Source organism: Micromys minutus, assembly GCF_963924665.1.
Source record: "Micromys minutus genome assembly, chromosome: 13".
Classification (NCBI taxonomy): Eukaryota; Metazoa; Chordata; class Mammalia; order Rodentia; family Muridae; genus Micromys; species Micromys minutus.
The window spans coordinates 4706019-4726170 of record NC_137982.1 but is presented as its reverse complement, the minus strand read 5'-3'; the positions used below and the strand labels follow the sequence as shown (position 1 = coordinate 4726170).

The 20152-nt window shown below is 50.7% G+C and overlaps 3 protein-coding genes across 4 annotated transcripts; 1 reads left to right on the top strand and 2 right to left on the bottom strand.

Moving 5' to 3' along the window:
* Window positions 1-715: 715 nt before the first annotated feature.
* Window positions 716-3847, bottom strand: MRPS2 (mitochondrial ribosomal protein S2). Its single transcript, XM_080928137.1, has 4 exons — window positions 3781-3847; window positions 3565-3681; window positions 2985-3114; window positions 716-2533 (listed from the first exon to the last, which is right to left on the bottom strand). Exons 1-4 carry the CDS (start codon window positions 3821-3823, stop codon window positions 1966-1968), a joined length of 858 nt encoding a protein of 285 aa, XP_080784263.1. The 5' UTR covers window positions 3824-3847; the 3' UTR covers window positions 716-1965.
* Window positions 3848-3979: 132 nt separating this feature from the next.
* PIERCE1 (piercer of microtubule wall 1) lies at window positions 3980-8963 on the top strand. 2 transcript variants are annotated; one of them, XM_080927035.1, is made up of 5 exons: window positions 3980-4068; window positions 4182-4287; window positions 4687-4968; window positions 5751-5829; window positions 8677-8963. In XM_080927035.1, the coding sequence occupies exons 3-5, from the start codon at window positions 4826-4828 to the stop codon at window positions 8863-8865; spliced, it is 411 nt and encodes a 136-aa protein (XP_080783161.1). In that variant the 5' UTR covers window positions 3980-4068; window positions 4182-4287; window positions 4687-4825; the 3' UTR covers window positions 8866-8963. The 2 variants fall into 2 exon arrangements, with proteins under 2 accessions (XP_080783161.1, XP_080783160.1); XM_080927034.1 differs by having other exon boundaries at window positions 3993-4287.
* Window positions 8964-12438: 3475 nt separating this feature from the next.
* PPP1R26 (protein phosphatase 1 regulatory subunit 26) lies at window positions 12439-19143 on the bottom strand. Its single transcript, XM_080927523.1, has 2 exons — window positions 19085-19143; window positions 12439-17423 (listed from the first exon to the last, which is right to left on the bottom strand). The coding sequence occupies exon 2, from the start codon at window positions 17362-17364 to the stop codon at window positions 13870-13872; it is 3495 nt and encodes a 1164-aa protein (XP_080783649.1). The 5' UTR covers window positions 17365-17423; window positions 19085-19143; the 3' UTR covers window positions 12439-13869.
* Between the last annotated feature and the right edge of the window lie 1009 nt (window positions 19144-20152).

Here is a 20152-nt window from a genome sequence, read left to right as displayed (position 1 = left end):
AAGAATACAATATTCCCTGGAGAAGGAACAGCTAACTAAGGACTAAGGGACAGCTAACACTAAAACTTTTAGATATTAAGGTGCTCCCTCATGAGAACCTAGCCATCACTTCACTGTGCAAATTGGGAACTGGTTCGTGGATTGAGAATCTCTTTTGCCCTGATCCAGTGTATCTTGCTTTAATTTGAGAAGTTTCCACTTAATGCAGATCAAACAGAAATTGCAGTTCTTTTCTATTTAATACCTGGAAACACCATAACTGATTAGCTAGTACCAAAGGTCCATACAAATTAAGCCACCATCAAACTCACTTTGCCTGTGCTGACATCACAGGTCAGGCCATTATGAACATCATTGCTTTGTGCTGCTCATTGTGACAACTATGATCACCTTGCCTTTGGTGACTGCAAGAATCCCCAACCCTAAGCTCTGGTACAAGGAAAAGAGCAACAGCAAATCTCTTCAAATGTGCTGGTGCCCCTCTTACAGGATTAGTGAAGGCTTGTCCTCTGGGCCTTGCCATTGAGATTAGTTTTACAGTATACCTGCTCTAGCACTGCAATGTCCCTGGGTCTTAAAAGCCCTTCATCACCACTAAACCAAGAGATATGAGGTGTCTCCAATTCCTTTTCAGTATCCTTAGGGGTCCCTGCATGCATCAGGACCTGCTGGAGAATGAACGGTGAAAGAAAGAAAACTTGCCTGACTCAGTTGGTGCTGGTTCAAAGTTCTAGAGTCAACACCAGGTGGTTTATTGTAAACATATTAAAAACATAGTACAATTCTGGAAAAGAGCTTCCTGATGTAATACAATCCCAGGTATGAGGCATAATTACATCAAAACTAAGCTCAAAGTACACATGACCATAAACATGGGTCCTATAGCTTAAGGGCCTAGGATCTTTTATGGTCTTTGACCAAAACAGTGCAAAGGTCAGCAGGCCATAAAGTACTTGTGACATCTCCCCTAAGGGTAGATTCTATTGGTAGAGAAACCAAACTAAAAATAAGTCTAGAAAAGGAGAGCCCAAGATAAGCATTTAGGGGGATTTGGGTGAGGTCTGGCTCTACAAATAGCAAAGGTCATTAACACCTACTTCCAGTCCTCTAGGTGGAAAACAGGTATTGATTTTCCCTTTTCTGAGGAGACATCCCTATGTGATTAATATTCCTGGTTTTCTTGGTGATCTGTGGGCTCAAGGACTTTTGTGCTCCCAGCAGGCGGCTTTTAAAAAATACTTCAGTAAAACATTCAAACAAACTTCTAACACCGTTTTTTACTGTGCAAGTTTCCATATTAAATATAGATCTCCACTCAGAGGGACCCTATCAATAAACTAAGCCTTATCAGTTTTATGTTCCTTCCACCATTACCTGATCCTTTTAAAATCCATTCCCACACATATTCCCCAGACTTCTGCTTGAATGAATTAGCAAACTCACTAAGATCTTTAGTAATGTAGCAAAACACATGGACCATACTTTCTATCTCTCTCTGGGAGCCTGCTTAGCCTTAAGTCTGGTTACAGGTCTAGAGGCAACTACAGGGCGGGGGGTGATTCTCAGGGACATCAGTATGGTCTTGCTTGCAATCTTCTTCATAGAAGGAAGGGTTAATTAGCAGACAATGAAGGATTAATTGTAACTGAAAAGACAAATGGAATGGAACCCATGTGTGTGGGCGGGGAGATCCACTTGGCTAGCTATGTTCAAGTCTTAATGGAAAACAAAGGCCATGTGGATATGCACTTTACCTGAGTTTGTTCCCAGAAAAGAGACAGACAAGGGTTAGCTCAGGTTGATTGGACTTTGGGGTGGCCATATTTAGGGAATACAGGGCTGTGGTGCTGAGGCTGAGGATGGGGGAATGGGGACATAGATCAGGGTTGGACAAAGAGCTTCCTGCTCAGAACAGACCCGGCTACCTATTGTGGGAGAAGGGCTTCCTGTCATGGGGAATGGCTCTTAATCAGGTGCAGATGTCCCACTGCCCTCGGAGCCCTTGGGACTCTGCAGCCGATGGAGGGCCTCCATCTGCCTCCTCTTCTCCTTGGCCCTATTGATGGTTGTCCGGAAGAGCTTGCAGAAGAGCTGGATTGCTTGGGGCGAGTCATCGTTACCAGGGATGGGATAGGTGATGAGGCAGGGGTTGCAGTTGGTGTCCACAATGCCCACTGTGGGGATGTTCATCTTGGCCGCATCCCTCACGGCCACATGGGGTTCAAAGACGTTATTAAGCGTGTGCAGGAAGATGATGAGGTCCGGCAGGCGGACTGTAGGCCCGAAGAGGAGTTGTGCATTAGTCAGCAAGCCACCCTTGAAGTAGCGGGTGTGGGCGTACTCCCCGCAGGCTTGGGCTGTAGTCTCAATTAAGTGACAGAACTGACGATTCCGGCTCACAAACAGGATGATGCCCTTGCGGTAGGCCACATGGGCGGTGAAGTTCAAAGCCAGCTGGAGATTCAAGGCTGTCTGATCCAGGTCAATGATATCTTGGCCCAGGCGATTCCCAAAGATGTATGGCTCCATAAACCTGCCAAAAATTTCCTAAGGTGAGTGGAACAGTGCTCATAAAGCTGCCCTTCTCCTTCCACAGACACCTATCCGCAATGTAGGCTCTGCAGACTGAACAACACTATTTACATTTATCAACTCCCCACTACTCCTTGTGTAGGGGGTGATGGGCTAGGGACACAGTTGTGGAGTTGAGCAGCTAGCAACAGGTTTGTAGATTAACCTGTCCCAACTTCTCACCGTGGAGACTTGAGAACCAACTGCAGATAAACATGAACCCCAACCAAGGTGTTCTGTTTAGTGTAGCATTCTATGGCTACTTTTGTTCTATACAGCAGGACCTCTCTGCAGGGTCTCCAGCCTGCAATGACCCTCAATTTTCACCATGTCTGTGCAGACACCCCCACCCTGCCCCACTTCCAACCTTGACCCAATTCCACCACTCTGCCCACACTGCCTCCGCCAACTACCTATGGCGGCAACCGGCTTTATGTCCCAGGTGTACTCGGGCCTCGAAGAGGCTCTTCACAGAAAACAGCTCCTTGACGTTGAAGAAATCCGAATGTTGTAATGGCACATCTAGGATCCTGCTCTGGAAATCTGAAAAAGGGAAGAAGGACAGACACTGTGGACCATCACCACCAACCAAAGATTCACCAGTCTCCTGGGAGTGGGAACCTCAAAGCTGAGGAAAAGAAACACCAGGAAAGATCTGGAAGACCCAAGGGTATCTTTACAACACCAAGGTGTGAGGTGACTGTGTAGGGAAAGTCTTGTCAGTTTTCTTCCTTTACACTCCAAAGATGTAAGAAGAAAATGAGACGGTGGCCTCGCTGACTTCGGGTGCCTTAAATGCACCATCAGAAGACCAGCAATATGGACAGATAGAAAACTAGTCTTCTTTGGTCTCGAGAGCTACTAGGTAGGCCACAGGGGTTCTAGTCTCCCTCTCATCACACTTAGAATGGTACTGGGTTCATTTGGGGATCCTGCAATGACACCCCCTCCACGACACCGCGCCCCAGCCCAACTCCACCCGCTGGCCTTTACCGTCGCCGTCCTGGGGCTCGCTGACCGCGGTGACCGGGGCTCCCGTGACCTTCCTACCATTCTGCCCCGCTGGGCCCGGAGCCGCCTTCTGCAGGAAACCTGGCCAGCGCCGCACACCTGAGAAAAGAGAGCCGTTGGGGCCGCGCTCAGCCCACGTCCCTGTCTCCCCTCTTGGATCCCCAGGTCCCTCCGGTCTCCGGGACCCTCCGCGCTCACCTGCACACAGCAGCCGGGTCAGGACAACCGGAGCGGGCGCCATGGCAGGCGCGTGGACGCAGATGCCGCAGAGACTCTTCCTGCCCAGCAGAGCGCCTCCTCAGCCGAGCGCGCAGGGCCGCAGCGCCGCCTGCTGGCCCGGAGGACCCACTCCCGCTGTGCACCGCCCGCTGCGCCCGTGTCCTTAATAAATGGGCGAGTTGGGACTGTCACCAGCGGTCGGTGCTCGACTGGGACGTGAGACTGAGCTAGGAGGAGCAGACTCTCACACACAGCTCGTTCCTCTCGGTAAAATTACAGCATCCTCTGGGGGAGGCGACCCTCGTGTTCAAAATGGTTTTTAGTGGGGAAGGAGTTATCGCTTGTTTTTTGTTTTGTTTTGTTTTGTTTTCCTGAGACAGGGTTTCCTTGTGTAGCCTTGACTGTCATGGAATTTACTCTGTAGACCAGGCTGTCTTGAAGTCAAGAGAACTGCCTGCCTCTGCCTCTGGAATGCTGGGATTAAAGGTATGCACCACCACCGCCCCGTTTATTGTTTGGTTTTAAAGTTCACCAGTATTTGGCCTAGGATTCCCTAAATTTAGTAATATCCGACATCTAATTTAGGCTGAGGTGTGGGGGTATGGGGTGAAGCCATGGCCAGTACAGTAAACGACAGACTGGCGAATACTTGCTTAGGCAGAGATTGGAAGCACCCACACCTAATTCCTGCCTATTGGCCGGTGAAGTCCCAGTTCTAAGGTTTCATCTGTCCAGGATCTGCTTCCTAGTGCACTTTGGGACGATACAAGGATATTCCCACAGTCCCAGAAAAAGACCAGCGGAACTCCAAGAGGAGTAGCGTGTGGAAGCTTGGAATTCCTTCCTTAGAACTCACGGTCTCCTTTGTTATTCGCCCTCTGGAAGATTCTAGACTTGCCAAACCAGCCTACAAAAGACCATCCCGCCTCCTGGTCAGGTGACTTCATTGCCTAGCAACAGGACGCCCTGCCGCAGCAGCCACAGACTTGACTGTCCAGGGCTAGTTTCCTGCGAGAGAGGACAAATGTCTGAAGAAAAGCCTCAAGAGTGCCCAGAGCCGGTAGAGCCCAAGGCTAAGCCCGCCCCAGAGAAAACGAGCGACTACTACCGCGTTAGTGAGAAGCTCCCAGTCAGGTTCAACAACCCGGGGTGGTTTCGTGGCTACAGGTAAGAAAGACTGAGGTGGGGCTGTTGAGATGGCTCAGTGGTTAAGAGCACTAGCTGCTCTTCCGGAGGACCCGAGATCAATTCCCAGCAACTACATGGTGGCTCACAACCATCTGTAACGGGAATCTCACTGTCCGAGCAACCACAACAGCGAACGTGTGTGGATATATAGCCTTGTTGCAGGCAGGGGATGTCTCTAGTTTTAAAGCTGTACGACTTACAGGGCAGCCTGGTTCTCTCGGAAATAAGGGTGGAAACGCTGACATCTGTGAAGCAGGTGCAGGCACACTCCCTCTCTACAAGAAAAGACCTCAGCTTGCTGAGGCCTCCGGTGTGAAGAGCTGCTGGCAGCCTCTGTGTCAGAGACCACAGCCTCACAAACTAGATTTCCTCATGCTCTCCACCTGGCAGAAGCTTGGGTCGGGGCTCAAAAGCAGAGTGAGTCCTGGGTGACAGTGTGGAAGCTGGGATGTTGTCCCCGAAGTAGCTCCCATACCTGGCAGCGGCAGTCTGTGCCAAGGTTCCTCCAAGATCCCTCCCCCAGCATTTGCAGCTGGGTGTTCTGTAGGGGTTTCCCTTTGGAAGGATCAGGGGCCATGAGCAGCAGAGGAGGCCAGAGAGACAGGCCTGTTGGGAGAGAGCACTCTCCGTAGGAGACCTGTTGACATGGTATTGTCGTCAGGGACATCCCAAAAAAGTTCCATCGATCAAGTTCTTCCAGGCTATGACTTGGCTGACTTATTTTCAGTATGTATGGGAAACAGTGTATCTATGTTCCACAGGACCAATGAAGCTGTTTCCATGTATAGGACCAGTAACCAAACCTATGGGAGCAGAGCGCCCACAGTGCACGAGATGCCGGTAAGCACAAGCCAGACACGCCAGGGTGAGGTGGCATCTGGAAGAGCAGACTTGTGAGGAGTCAGGGCTGGAAACCAGATTCCCACATTGTAAACGTGTGGCACGTCAAATCACGACAGAACAGGGCAGGGCAGAGAAATGGTAGACAAATATATTGTAGAAAGAAAAGTCCAGGTGAACTTGCTCCCCACCTTCTCCTCCCCAACAGACAGGCACGCACGTCCTCACAGGGGCGCACACACCTTTTGCACAGGCGCCCAAAGGCAAGTGAAGCCAAGTGTTTGTGTGAGTGGTGGAACTCCTCTGTCCACTAAGAAATCTTCAGGAGTCTCTACCAAAATCTCCAAAACCGGACGCAAGTGTTTCTGCGGGAAGCAGGAACATGGGTACCGCTGCCCGTGCATTCTTAAATTGCATTCACCTTGTCTCCGTGTGGGAGTGCACCACGGCATACATGTATGGAGGTCAGAGGACCACTTGTAAGAGTTGGGTCTCCTTTCGTCAGGCTTGGCAATAAGTACCTTTGGCTTTTTTCTTTGAAACGTGGTCTCGGGTTAGCCAGAGCTAGTTCTGAATCAGTTCAGGGCTTTGAACTCCTAAACCTCTTGCCTCCAGCTCCCAAGTGCTGGGTTCAAGGTGTGCTCCACCACATCCCGTTTCATGAAGTGCTGGGCCTTTGCAAATGTTAGACATAGTGTTCTACCCACTGAGCAACACCCCCAGCTTCTGCTTCTGCCCTTATAAAAGGCCACTGAGAAGATGCTGCTCTTTTCAACACTAGTGCTTTACACCCAGGTTAGCAGGCACTGGGACACCAGCCATGGGTATCAGAGGCAAGCTAGGAGGTAGTTATTCCCTGCTTCTTACTTCTGTTCTCTGGGGTTGGCTTTTCAGCTTTCTGACACAGTCCACTACACTCTGTGGACTGCACTCTGTGAGCGGCTCTTAAGATTCTCTATGATATTATAATGTGGATATTTATTATTATTATAGACTTGTCAAAATGCATGGATTGTGTAGAGCCAGGAGGGGGCAGGACCCGTGTGCATAACCCAGTAGCATTATTGGCTCAGATGGATCAGGTCCACCTGCAATACACCATGCAAACAATAGGGGGAGCTGTGTGAATTGGAATGGTATTTGGACACTCCCCTCCCCCCGCCCCTTCTTTCTGAGACGTGTATTCTCTATGCAACAGCCCTGACTGTCCTTGAACTCTCTTTGTAGACCAGGCTGGCCTCGAACTCACAGAGATCTGCCCGGCTCTTCCTCCCAAGTGCTAGGGTTATCTAACCCAGCCTTGAACACTGTTTTATGTTCAGTGTTCCAGGAGGTCTCAAACTTGCTTCTTTAAAAACGCCTAAAATCGTTTCTCTTTACTTGTATCTCCTGCCAAAGAGAGAAAGCATCAGGTGATCTTGGCCCAAGGTAGTCTGAGGACAGGTCATCTGACTAGGACACCACTACCTGATGGAGGTCAGTTTGCACATGTCCAACATCTCCCTGACAGCTAATGGTTCTGTCTGGCTAGGCAGATTCTCACCGGAGCTCCTGGACGCACAGTGGCCACACTCTCAGCAAGAACCGAGTGCTTCAGGCCTCCGCAGGGCAGCCCCTTCCCATACGCTGGGCTGGCGGTGCATCATGGAGTCTTTTTAAAGTGCTTGATGGAGGATTTGGACTCACAGGATAGAAGCTCATTGCTAAGGCTTGGAGGAGTTGACCCAAAAGATCTGCGTGTTAAAGGCAGGGTCACTAGTGTGTACAATTGGGATGTGGGACTTTAGAGGAGTTTTCAGGGTCCGGAGGTGTGCTCCCTGGAGAGGGATCCTGGCGTCCAGCCAGTCCTCTCTCTGCTCTTCTTCATTTCCCACGACGACGTTTGCTCTCATGACAGTCAGCCGGTGCCCCAGCCAAGGGCCAAAGCACTGAGGCTGCTCATTCGTAGGACTGGAGCTTCCGAAGTGAAGCCCAAATGTGTTCTCTGTCTCTGCCTGTGTCTCTGTCTCCCCCCACCACCCCAGAAGTTTGTTTTTCTATTTTTTACGTAGACCAGGCTGGTCTCAGTCTTACAGAGACCTGCCTCCTAAGTGCTAAGATTAAAGGTATGCTCAACCACACCCAACTAACCTTTTCTTTTCCTAAGTTAGTTGTAAGTATTTTGTTAAGTGTATTGTCCTGGAGAGAAGGCTCATTGGTTAAGATAAGAGCACTGACTGCTCTTCCAGAGGTCCTGAGTCCAATTCCCAGCAACAGGGTGCCTCACAACCATCTGTCATGGGATCTGATGCCCTCTTCTGGTGTGTCTGAAGACAGCTACAGTGTAGTCATATACATTAGATAAATCTTTTTTAAAAAGATTTTTTAAAAAAAGAGTATTGCAAACACTGCTCTGGAGTATTGTAACTATACTCACAGAGGAGAAGGCTGAAGCTTACATAGGTCTAGGGTTGCCTAGTGTGGCATGGCCAGGAGTAGACCTCGGTGTACGTGTGTGTGTGTGTGTGTGTGTGTGTGTGTGTTTAGGGGTGTGACTCTGACCCAACCCTAGGTTAATAATTGCTGTCACACTAGGCATGGAGGTGTGGCATGCAGATGATCCTGTGCCTCCTCTCATTGTCCATGTAGTGTGGAAAGGAGGCAGTGCTAAGCATATTACACACAAACACAAGTTGGGATGGTTGTAGCAAAGGAGGCCATCTTGCTCACCTTGGTTTCTGGGCTTCCTAGCATCAGAGGATATAGTTTCTCACAAAGTCTTCCTCTTGGTCTATAATACTGGTGGGTCGGACTGCTTGAGTGTTACCACGCACGGCTAATCCTTTGGATTGTTTGTTTGACTTTCAGAAAGTATATTATCCATCGTCAAATAAGTTTTCCAGACACCACGCAGCTTTTGGAATGTTCCGGAGTCATAATATTAACAGCAGCCTGGAGAAGAGCATCGTGACGGGCACCGACAATCTCATCACCCACTGTGATCCCTTTAACTTTCACCCCAGTTACAATGTCAACAGGCCATCCATCTGTGACTAAGGGAGCTGATGGCTGTCCTCGGAGCTCTCCTGGGGCTGCTGTAGGGAGCACTGGCTCCCTGATCCTTGACAAGTGCCCTATTCTAAAGACATGGATCTCACTGCCTTCTCCGAAAACATTTTCCTTCCGGAGGAGAAAGATATGCAAATAGGGCCATAATGTCTTGTGTTCTGCATTTCACACAGGAAGGATGCTGGCAGCATCTTTGTTTTATTAAAAAAGTTGCCACAGCCTCAGTTTCTGCTGTGCCTCATATTTGTCCTGAAGGAGCTGCGACCACACATCTCAGAACCCAAATCTTGGTCTGAAATGTGGGGTGTGCCAGGCAGTGCCACCAAGTGTCTTTATTTGGGAGCTGTTGCCATGTGTGTGACCGTACTAGGACAAAGTCTGCACAGACCCTGAGAGTGTGGTGTGCCCCACCTCTGTACAGACGCCAAGTGAACATCCTTCAGCCACAGTGAGGCTAGGGGAGGGACATATGCCACGCACCAAGGTTGACTACGACTGTGATTTATGACTGTGGAGGTTGCAGGTTTTCCTTCCAAGTTCCATTCAGCTCTGATCACATTTAACTTCCCAGGTTGGAAATGCTCAGGTTTATACAAAGGCTTTCTCTGATCATTTTATTTTTTCAGATTGTATTTAAAAATGGTGTGTGTGTGTGTGTGTGTGTGTGTGTTTCTGTGCCTGCCTGAGGATCAAGCCGGGGAAGCAAGCCAGTAAGTAACATCTCTCCATGGCCTCTGCATCAACTCCTGCTTCCGGACCTGATTTCCTTTGGTGATGAACAGCAATGTGGAAGTGTGAGCTGAATAAACCCTTTCCTCCCCAGCTTGCTTCTTGGTCATGATGTTTTGTGCAGGAATAGAAACCCTGACTAAAACAGGGAGAAAAACGTTATTCAGCTTACACTTCCACATTCCAAAGGATGGCACCACAGGAACTCAAGCAGAACAGGAACTGGAGGCAGGAGCTGCTGCAGAGACTGTGGACGAGTGCTGCTTACTGCCTTGTTTTCCATAGGTTGCTCAGCCTTCCTCCTTATAGACCCACAGTGGGCTGGATCCTCCCAGACTCATCACTGATTGAGAAAATGCCTTACAGCTGGATCTCAGGGAGACATTTCCTTTCTCTCTGATGACTCCAGCTTGTGTCAAGTTGACACAAAACCAGCCAGTACACTGATCTTTATTATTTTTCCAGTGTATGTGTGCTCCTTCACCTGGATGAACACAGTGAGACCGCACTCTCTACCATGTGTATACGCGTGTATGTGTGCATGCCAGAGGCTGATATCTGTTTTCTTTCATTGCTCTCCACCTTGTCCTGAGACAGGGTTCCTTACTGAACCTGGGCCCTGGAGATCCAGTTTTGGCTGGGCTGACGGGCAGTGAATTCCCAGCATCCACTGGTGTTGGTCCTTCAAGATTAGAGATGCATGCCCCAGGGCCAGCCTGGGGGTCCAAAGTCAAGTCCTCAGGTTTGTGGAATAATTGGTTTACTCACTGAACCACTTTTCCATTCCTGATCTTTTCTTAAACTTCATTCCCACAAATGAGGTCTTCTCACTACAGGAAATCTGGGAAACGTTGAGCTCAGAAAGAATTCCTAGCACATGATCATTAATGTTTTGTTCACAGAAATCCAACACTCCTTTTTTTTTCTCTTCAGTGTTATTAATGCACAAAGTAAACCCTTGGCAAACAGTCTTAATGTCTAACTTGGAGTGGAAATGCTTTCTAGAAAAAAAAATTGATTGGTTTAATTAAAAAGCTATGAGCTGAGGCTGAAGCCAGAATCTTCAAACTGTCCCTTTGAGGTAGAAACCAGGAAGCCAAGGTGTCCAGCTGAAAAGTTGGTCTCTTTTTGTTGTTTTGTATGATTTAGTTAGGGATTTGAGGAAGTGATGCATGCCTTTAATCATAGCACTGAGGCTGAGGCAGAAGCAGGCAGATCTCTGTGAGTTTGAGGCAGAGCCTTGTCTATGTAGCCAGTTCTAGGATGGTTGGGGCTACATAGAGAGACTGTCTCTAAAAGAATGTTTTTCAGGCTGGAGAGATGGCTCTATCTTCTGTGGGAAGAAGGCCACAGCAGCCAAGTGCTGTGCAGAAGGGAAACCTTCCCAGCAGCCATCCTGCAAAGCAGGTGGACAGTAGGTTAAACCAGAGGCTGAGACTAGCCCAGAGGGATTGAGCTGGACTGCTGTGTGATGAGGCAGACCTGTCTCAGCAACTGAGGGCTGGGTGTCCCCATTTCCAAAGCCCAGGGTAATATGGGGCCTGGGCCAGGATTGTCAGCTGGCAAACAAAATGTGGTTTGGCACAGGAACCAAGCTTGCCTGCGGGCTTCATTCTGGCACTATGGTTGGGCACTGAATTGCTTTAATTGGCCATGTCCAATAAAATGCTTTTTCTGGAAGAGCTTGATGAAAGTACAAAGGTAGACAATGCCTGGAAAGGAAAAAAAAAAAAAAAAAAAAGCAAAAACAAAACCAAAAAAACCTTTGCTGTCATTTACCTGTTTTACTCTATTTCCTGTTTGTATAACAAATTATCTTAGGCTTATACTTTACAGAGGATAGGGGTTTGGAGGCTGAGGGATTCCACATCAAAGCCCTCACTCTGGACCAGAACAGGCCAGCTAAATCAGGCCTCTCACAAAGCCACTAGAAGCTACAGCTGAAGCACTTACTCGTGTTGATTGTGGAGGTGTGACCGGCTGCTTCAAGATCTTGCCACTTGGCCTCTCCCGCTGTGAGGACTGTTATCTCTGAACTGAACAAGAATCAATCCTGAAGTTGCTTTTGTCAAGAGCATTTTATCATATTGTCAGGAGTATTTTATCACAGGGACAGGACAAGAAACCAAGATATGAGTGTTCATGTGTGACTTGCAGGCCACAGCTGATGGATGGTACAGCCCTCACAGCCCAAGGGTAATGTCCCTCCCAGAATCAGGAACCACTTTTCTACTGCACACAATATGGCGACTTGGAAGAAAACATGATATATCCTGGGTTCAGGAGACTGGACCAGTGCCATCCCCAGTGTCTAAGTTAGGGTTCCCATTGCTGTGAACAGACACAACCAGGGCAACTCTTACAAAGGACATTTAATTGAGGCTAGCTTACAGGTTCATTCCATTATCATAGTGGGAAGCATGGCAGCATCCAGGCAGGCATGGCTCTGGAGAAGTTCTACATCTTGATCTAAAGGCCACCCCCATGGTAACACACCTCCTTCAACAAGGCCAAATCTCCTAATAGTGCCACTCCCTGAAACCAAGCATATTCAAACCATGACACCAGGGAGCAAAAACAGGGCTGAGGGATGCTGTTTTAGGGTGAAGCTCCTTTCCTTTGGCACTGTCATTCCCACATCCAAACCAGGCTGTGTATAGACCCCCAAACAAAGGACATACTAATTTGTGGATAGTACTTGGTTTATTCATTAGAAAAACAAAAACCAAAACTGGATGGGTCTTATATACAAAACAAGATGTTGTTTTCGAGGGTTAAAAGCACTCTAAAAATGTAAGGTAGGAACACGGATGACACAAAGCTGTTTCTCCCAAAAAAACATGAACAAATGTGCACAATGGATTCATTATACATAGATCCAGATAATCTAGGCCCACAGAGCCCTGCACCCGTCAAAGCTCCAACATGGAAGACATGGAGGATGGTGGGATCATGTGTGTACATGTGGGTTCAGAAGTGAGTTACAATTTAGACCAAGGTGCATAAAGTAGAAAACTCACTTCCATGTTAGAATGCCAGGCCAGCAGAATTCAGCCACAAAGGAGACACACAGCAATTCAGTATACTGAGCTGCAGAACTCAGGGGAGACAGGTGTAATCACAACAGATGTGATCCTTAAAACGGGAGTCCAGCACATCTTCCGATTCCAGTTGCCACAGGTACCTCAGCGCCAAGGTGGTGTCACTTTGCTTAACTCCTAGGACCCCAATGCCTGCAGCCTGGCCTCAGCATTGGCCAAACCCTTCTTTCTCCTGGGTAGGAGAAGGGATTCAGAAAGCCACACAGATTTCTGGTGTTTCCAGGGCTGGGCTCACAGGTGGCTAAGGTGTTTGGGGACCAAGACATCTATGGCCTCACTACTTACCCATACACACATCAAGAACAGGACAGTCAAAACGAATATGCGGGATCACCTTTTAGAACCATGATTATAAGCACATCTGTAGCTCTCATACGAAGGGTTTATACGGATTAGGATTTCCTCAGCAACTGGATACTGGATGATCTGGGCTCATCTGAGCTGCAGAGCCAGTAGCCAGACTTCCACACTAGACGGGATGGTTGGTTAACTATTTACTAACTGTTGTGCTTTGAAATGTTTTCTAGTTACAGGCCATGAATAAAGAATCCAGAGACAGCATCTGGCTAGGGACATCCTTGTCCCCATGGTATCCCGACACACCTCAACCACATTAGCACTTCCAAGGTAGCTTTGACTATCTAGGCCTGAATACTTGCACTAGAAATGGTGAAGGATTCCAGCCTGTCTCTGACCCTCACAAGGATGGTTAGAATCAAGGGTTTACTCACCTACCACACATGCACTGAGACCACAGAGAACTGCAGCTAGAAACACCCTGCAAGACTGAACATTTTCAAAAGGTATTTTGTACAGCACTTTTTAAAATAATTTACAAAAATCCTACAAAACCCATTATGTACCAGGACACCGTTCATTAAATAAAAATGTCATTTGAGGTTAGTGTACATATTTATATAGGGGGGTTGCATGGAAGGGACCCAATTTTGTTCTGAAACTGTCAGAACCCTCTACTTCTGTCCTATGCTGCCTCACACACACACAGGCACACATACACAAAGGCATACACGCACAGGCACACAAACACGCACACACACACACACACAAAGGCACACATACACAGACAGGCATGCACGCACACACATCATATAAAACACGGATACTATTTCCCACAGCTGTGGTGAGAGCCACAACATGCCTGTCACAACTTGAGGCCTTTACTGCTTACTGTGGCACTGCCCCCATCCTCCATGGAAGTGTCACTGAATTCGCTGGCATCACTGCCCAAGGTCTCCTGGTCCTGCTGTTCCCTGTCGACTCTGTGCCGATATCTCAGGTCTAGAACTTTGTCCTCAGAGCCAGAATTCCTCCTGTCTTGCTGTCTCAGGGTCCCCCGAGCCTTCCGGCTTGGCCAGTTCCCACTGTCCTTCATTAACAAGTGTGGGCTTCCAAATACAGGGTTGTGGCCAGGCTGGGTCTCCCTGAAGGCCGAGAATGCTGGACCCTGCAGAGGTAGGCCCAGATTAGGGTTGAAGAGACCATCCTGCCTGCCCCCCCAGGAAACATTCTTCCCAAAGTGGAAGAGCTGGGTGGAGAGGAAAGGCAGGCCCTTCCTGGGGCCTGAGGAGAGGCTGGCTGGGCTTACAGCCTGTGCTGTGGCCCCCTTTTCCTTCTCACCCTGAAAAACCCCTGTCCACACTGTGCCTTGACCTGAGTTCAGCACCCATGGGCTGGATAGCCTGCTCTGGTGTGCAAAGTCACTCCAAGGGAGGGCAAGGTCAGCCTGGGATCCAGGATTGGGGGTTAGCAAGTTCTGACTGCCATAGTTCAGGTGAAAGGTCTCCCCAGCACTTCCAACCTCAGCACCCACTTTGGTACAACTGGGCATCTGACCAAACACACTTTCTGTCATTACAGTTTGTGTTCCCTGTGGACTATGGTCTTTGTGAATGTTAGCACTTTTCCTGCTTGGTGGAGATGCTTTGGCAGAGCTGTTCCTGCTGGTATTCTTGGGCAGAGCTGGCTCACTTCGGCCCAGGGCAGTAGTGATGCGGGTGGCCTGCTCAGCACGAAGTGTGCCCCTACCAGTCTGGCTCAAGAGGCTGGTTGCCTGTGTCCTAGCTCTTTCTGGACCTCTCCTTCCCTCGGCCAGCTGAGGGATTCCCCTGGCTTTTTGGCTCCGTGTGCAAACTCCAGGCTGCACCCCCAGGGTTGGCTCTTTCCTACAGGGCATCTCCAGCTTGGTAGGACCACCTTGAGGTTCTGTGTTGCGTATAGACTCCTTGGCCTTTTCTGCCAAAAACCTCCTGATCTCCAGCTCAATACTGTCATCGCTGTCCACTGCGCTGTCCTCAGATGTGGGGCTGGAGGCTAAAGGAGGGTGGCCACTGGCTCCTATGTCCTTAGAGGGCGGAGCCCTTTCTTGACTTTTCCTCCTGGGGAGAAAGGTGGGGATTGCATCCTCACCCCCTGTGCCACCCAACTTCCCCCTCTCGGACACGCTGCCGAAGGTGCTTCCTGGGCTTCTTCCTGGACCGTCTTTGTTGTCCCCTCTGCACTTGGGCAGACAGCTCCGTAGTGCCTGCTGTCTGTGGTCCTTCCAGTCTCCTTCTCCCAGCTTCTCCCCACACCGAGTCTCTGTGCTGCCGAATCTGATCTTCTTACACGAAGCCCGTGGGTCTCGGCACCTCTTCTTAAACTTCCGCTTGGATCTTAACAAGTCCTTGATGGCCATGTCTAGGTCCTCATCACTGTCCAGAGAGCTGCTCTTATCCTCAGAGCTCTCTTTTTCACTGGCCTTCCCAAGGGTCCCGTGGCCTTGTGATAGGTGCGTATCACTGAGCCCAACTGTCCTGGAAGTGACAGGCTGGTCCTTGGCTTCAGCCTCTCCTCCTGGGGTCTCTGTGATTTTGCTCTGCCCGAGAGGGTCCCACACATCATGGCCAGGCTGGACCTTCCCCTGAATGTGGTCACCATCCTGGGCACTTTCTCTACCTTCCCTTATTTTCTTGGGCACTGCGGTGCTGCCTCCTCTCCGCTTCCGTTTGCAGCCCAGAGGGAGATCTGGTGTTTTAGCAAGAGGGGCCTTGGGGACTCCAGGCTGGCCACTGGGGCCAGGTGAGGACAGTGGACCCTGGGCAGGCTGAGGACTTCCTACTTGTGCCTTGAGGGCCAAAAAGGTCCGGATCTCCTGCTCGATGCTGTCATCGCTGTCAACGTTGCTGCTGTCACCTTCAGAGCGAGGAGGCATGGGTTTGGGACAGAAGAGTGGGTTCCTGGATGGTGGCCTGTCACTGCATTCCACGGGGGCTGGCAGGATGGTCTTGGAGATGTCCAGGATTGCCTCTGCGCACATCAGTTCGGTGGATGTGTCTGCTAGGCGTGAGGCCTGGAGCACAGATTCACTCTTGGCAGCCGTGTGTCCTGGAGGTACAGAGGCTCTCGAGTCCACTAGAAGCTTTGAGGGAGGACCAGGGTGGAGAGCCCCCAGGGTGGTGTCCATAACCTTTGGAACTGCCAGCTTTTTCTTGCTAGGGGGTCTCCTGTGGGCTTCAGACGAGGCACTTGGCTGGGCACTGCCAGGGCTTTCTTCTTTCAGCTGGGCTCTCAGAGGTGGGTCGCCGCCAGCCTCCTTCCTGGTTTTCTCTAGCTGGTACAGCTGGATGGCCTCCTCAATGCCATCGTCACTGCTGGAGTCCGACGCCTGGTGTACCGGGGCTGAGCTCCTGGTGCGCTTGTTGCGCCTGGCAGACACGCTCCTCCTCACCCCTCCCCTGCTCTGTGCAGCCTCCGGTCTGTGGGCGGTCAGCTTGGTGTTCACTGGGGTCTCGGGCTCTGTGGTGAGCTTAGGCTGGAAATTTCTCAGCTGCGTGCTCATCCTTGTTAACCTGGGAGATTTTCGGAAGATGAATTTCTTACACGTTCCTATCAGAGCTGCCCTGGCTGAGGTCTCTCGGTTCCCTCTAAGTCTGGCAGGGCTCTCGTTTGGGTCTGATTTTTTATCCACAGACGCATCACACTTTGGGTTTTCATGCTGTCTTTTCTCATGAAGGAACTGTTCTATTTCAGCTCGGATGCTCTGTTCAAAGGAGTCCTCGCTGCTCATGCTGGCTGGGGAGGTGGAGCCCTGGTCTTCACTGGCTCCCACAGGAACACTACCTGAGCCAGGAGTGAGCTTCGAGGGACACGGGATGGGCAGGGTACTACTGTGGGCAGGCTCTGGGATAGAGGGGACTCCTTGGGACACAGGTTCAGAAGCCCCACCCTTTGCCTTCAGGTACTCTTGGATAGCCTCCTCAATGTCCCTGTCCACAGAGTCATCGCTGTCAGAATCCAGCTCCAAGGGACCCTGTCTGCCAGCTTCATCTTTCTCCAGGTTGCTGCAGTTTGCAGGAAGACCACAGGCAGGGAACTCTGGCTGTTCTTTACACACAGCAGGCTTGGGGGCCAGCCTGGTGTCCCGGGACCTGTCTGCACGTTGGCCTCTTTGTGTGACGCGCTCATGGCTCATGCCCAGGGCAGCCTCGTCTCTCTGCAATGTGCTGATTAGCATCTGTACCCTGGCACTCACGGAAGCCCTGGAGGTGTCCTCCTTAGACTCTGAGAAGCAGTCTGGAAAGCCGAAGCTCCTGGGCTGCCCAAAGGCCTCCCATCGGGACTGGAGCGCCACCACTGGAGGGGCGTTCATGAGGAACATCCTAGCAGGCAGGCTGGGCGCTGAGAGGCAGGGGCGTGTCAGTCAGCCTGTCTCACATCCTGGGAACAGAAAAAGCATAATGAAGGCCATAGCTAAGCAGTAACAGCAGCAACACCCACACTACCACCGGACACAAAACACCTGGGGCTACAACCTAAGGTCTGTTAGGCCTCCGTTTGGCCAGCAGCACTAGGAGCCACTTCCATCCTGTGGGTGGGAGAATCAGTTAAAAACAAAGTGCAAACTCCAGCAACCCTTTCTTTTCCCTTCTGGGTCTGCACCTTTTCGGTAAGTCCTTACCTCCCGGTGTCGTCAGAAGCCACCACGGTCTATAAATGCTTCTCTGAGCTTTATGAAGGGCTACACACATGTCCAGGTAAGTTGGGCTCTATGGGTGGATTCTTTCTGGAAATGACCGGTATGTTCTTTAGCCTAAGTGAAGGACTCAAAAGCACTTCCTTGGGCTGGAGAGATGGCTCAGTGGTTAGAGCACTGACTGCTCTTCCAGAGGTCCTGAGTTCAACTCCCAGCAACCACATGGTGGCTCACAACCATCTGTAATGAGATCTGATGCCCTCTTCTGGTGTGTCTGAAGACAGCAACAGTGTACTCACACATATGAAATAAATAAATCTTAAAAAAAAAAAAAAAAAAAGACTGAAGGACAAAGAGACTTGAGATCCTCCAAGGGAAGGCAGGAAAGGTTGTCCCACCCCCAACAGCCTGGCCTGCTGTTTGCTTTGCTTCTATGTTCTGTCCTCTCCACCACCTAGGACCCGCCTTAAATCCCTTCCCCCAAGAGCTGGGGCTGGCCGTCTAGGCAATAAGCTAGAGGTCACTACAAATGCAGCAGCAACTCATGGAGATTTCCAATGTGTGCTTCAAGGGCTAAACTAATATAAGAATCTAACGCAGTTACTTGAAAGTCTCAGGGGCGGCTGATCACTGTTCTGCTTGCACTTCAAAGCATTTCCCGCCAGCCTTTTAAAGTCGGCTGAGAGAGCTGGAGCACACTTTTAATCCAAGCACCAGGACAGTCTGGTCTGTACACAGTGAGTTCCTGGCTAACCAGGGCTTTCTAGTGAGACCAAATTGTCTAAGTAAATAAATAAAAATCAGCTTTTACTGCCAGGATTACAATCAGTGACATCTAATTTAGAAACTGATCACAGCTTTTTTTGGTTGTTGTTGTTATGATATGTCATTAATTGTTGCTAATTTGCCTCTCTGCTCTGGGAGAGCCACAGGTGGGGGTGCTTTCTTCTACTAGCTACCTAAGCTCCCATCCTGGCCTCCTGGCCACCCTCAGCAGGCGCAGGGCAGTGGGAACCAATGGGAGAGTAATTTCTTTCACTGGCAGGGGACCAACCACTTCTTTACCCAGGGACAGCCAGAGCAACGCTACGGAAATCACAAAACACTCGCACAGCTTAACTGAGAAGGATCTGAATCAAGTAGGGGGTGGTGGGCGTATGCCTTAATCTCAGGTGAAGGCGGGCCAGAGGATCTTTGAGTTCAAGATAAGCTGTTTCCTTATCATGTTCAAGGACAGCAACGGGGCTACTGAGATCTGGTCTCAACCCATCAATGTAAACAACAAAATGTGCTTTCCCGGGCGGGCAAGGCTGGGTCTGGTGGGGTGAATAAAAACAGTATCTTAACAGGAAACCATTCCAGCAGGTGCAGAGCTGAGGGAATAAATCAATTTATTTCCACTCACCTGCTCACAGCTTATAACGATGGACCAGAGCTGGGTTTCTCTGACAGTCTTAATGGTTGTTGGTCCAACTACCTGGTCAATCTTGGGAGCTGTCATTCTGGAGAACCATGAACTTCAGAGAGTTAGAAATGTGAGCCGAAGCCAGAATTGGGGCTTTAAACTGGAGGCTCAGGGAGTCAGGTTTCCAGGGTGGTTGTGGGTACAATCAGCCCCTGTACCCCAGCATGGCCTCTGCACTTAAGTTATGACATAGTGCCCTGTACTCCAACTTAAAGTGGGTGTGGGTGAGATTTCGTTCTTAGGAGCCAAAGGAGCCAAGATTCAGCCTCCAGAAAAACTGTTGGGTCTGCCATTCCCTGTGCACACTGGAAGCAAGGGGAGACAGGTTCCCACTGCTTCCTGAGTACTACTGACTGCTCATCTCTCTGAGAGGCAGCTGGAGCAGCAGTCTGGTCTCCAGCAGGTTAACGCCAACCCTTCTCCAGGCAGTGGCAGGGCCTCCTGTTGGTCTGTGCCCCCACCCATCTATTCCCGGAGTGATCTTCTGGGATCCCAAGCTTAGGGAATGCAGGAGCCTCGAAGCTGCGTGTGGCAGGGCGAGAAGGCAGCCTTGAAGGCCAGGCAGGCCTCGGTGACCCGGAGCCCTCTGCTCACCTGAGCCTCACCTGGGCCCGACCTGAGCCCGCTGGCTCTCGAGGAACGCAGGGCGCAACAAGCGCCATGCACGCGCCGGAGGCGCCTCCCGGGGGCCGTGACCCTCTCCCGTGACAGCGACCAGCCCTAGCCACCAGCCCGATCCCGACCTCGCACGCCGCGGCCTGCGCCGCGAAGCCGGCCCAGCTGCCCGCCCTGCGTCCCGCGTCCCGGGAGGCGCCGGGCCGGGAGAGCGGAGAAGCGCGGACACTCGCGCCCCGCCCTCCCTCGGTCCGGCGCCCGCAGCCACCGCGGAGTCCCTCGGGGACCCAGGGGCCCGGCGCGCCGTGGGAGCGCGGAAGAAGAGGGCGGGGCTGGCGCGGCGAGGGGCGGGGCGACCCCCCTTCCCCCCGGGCCGTGTCTCCCGCCACCTAC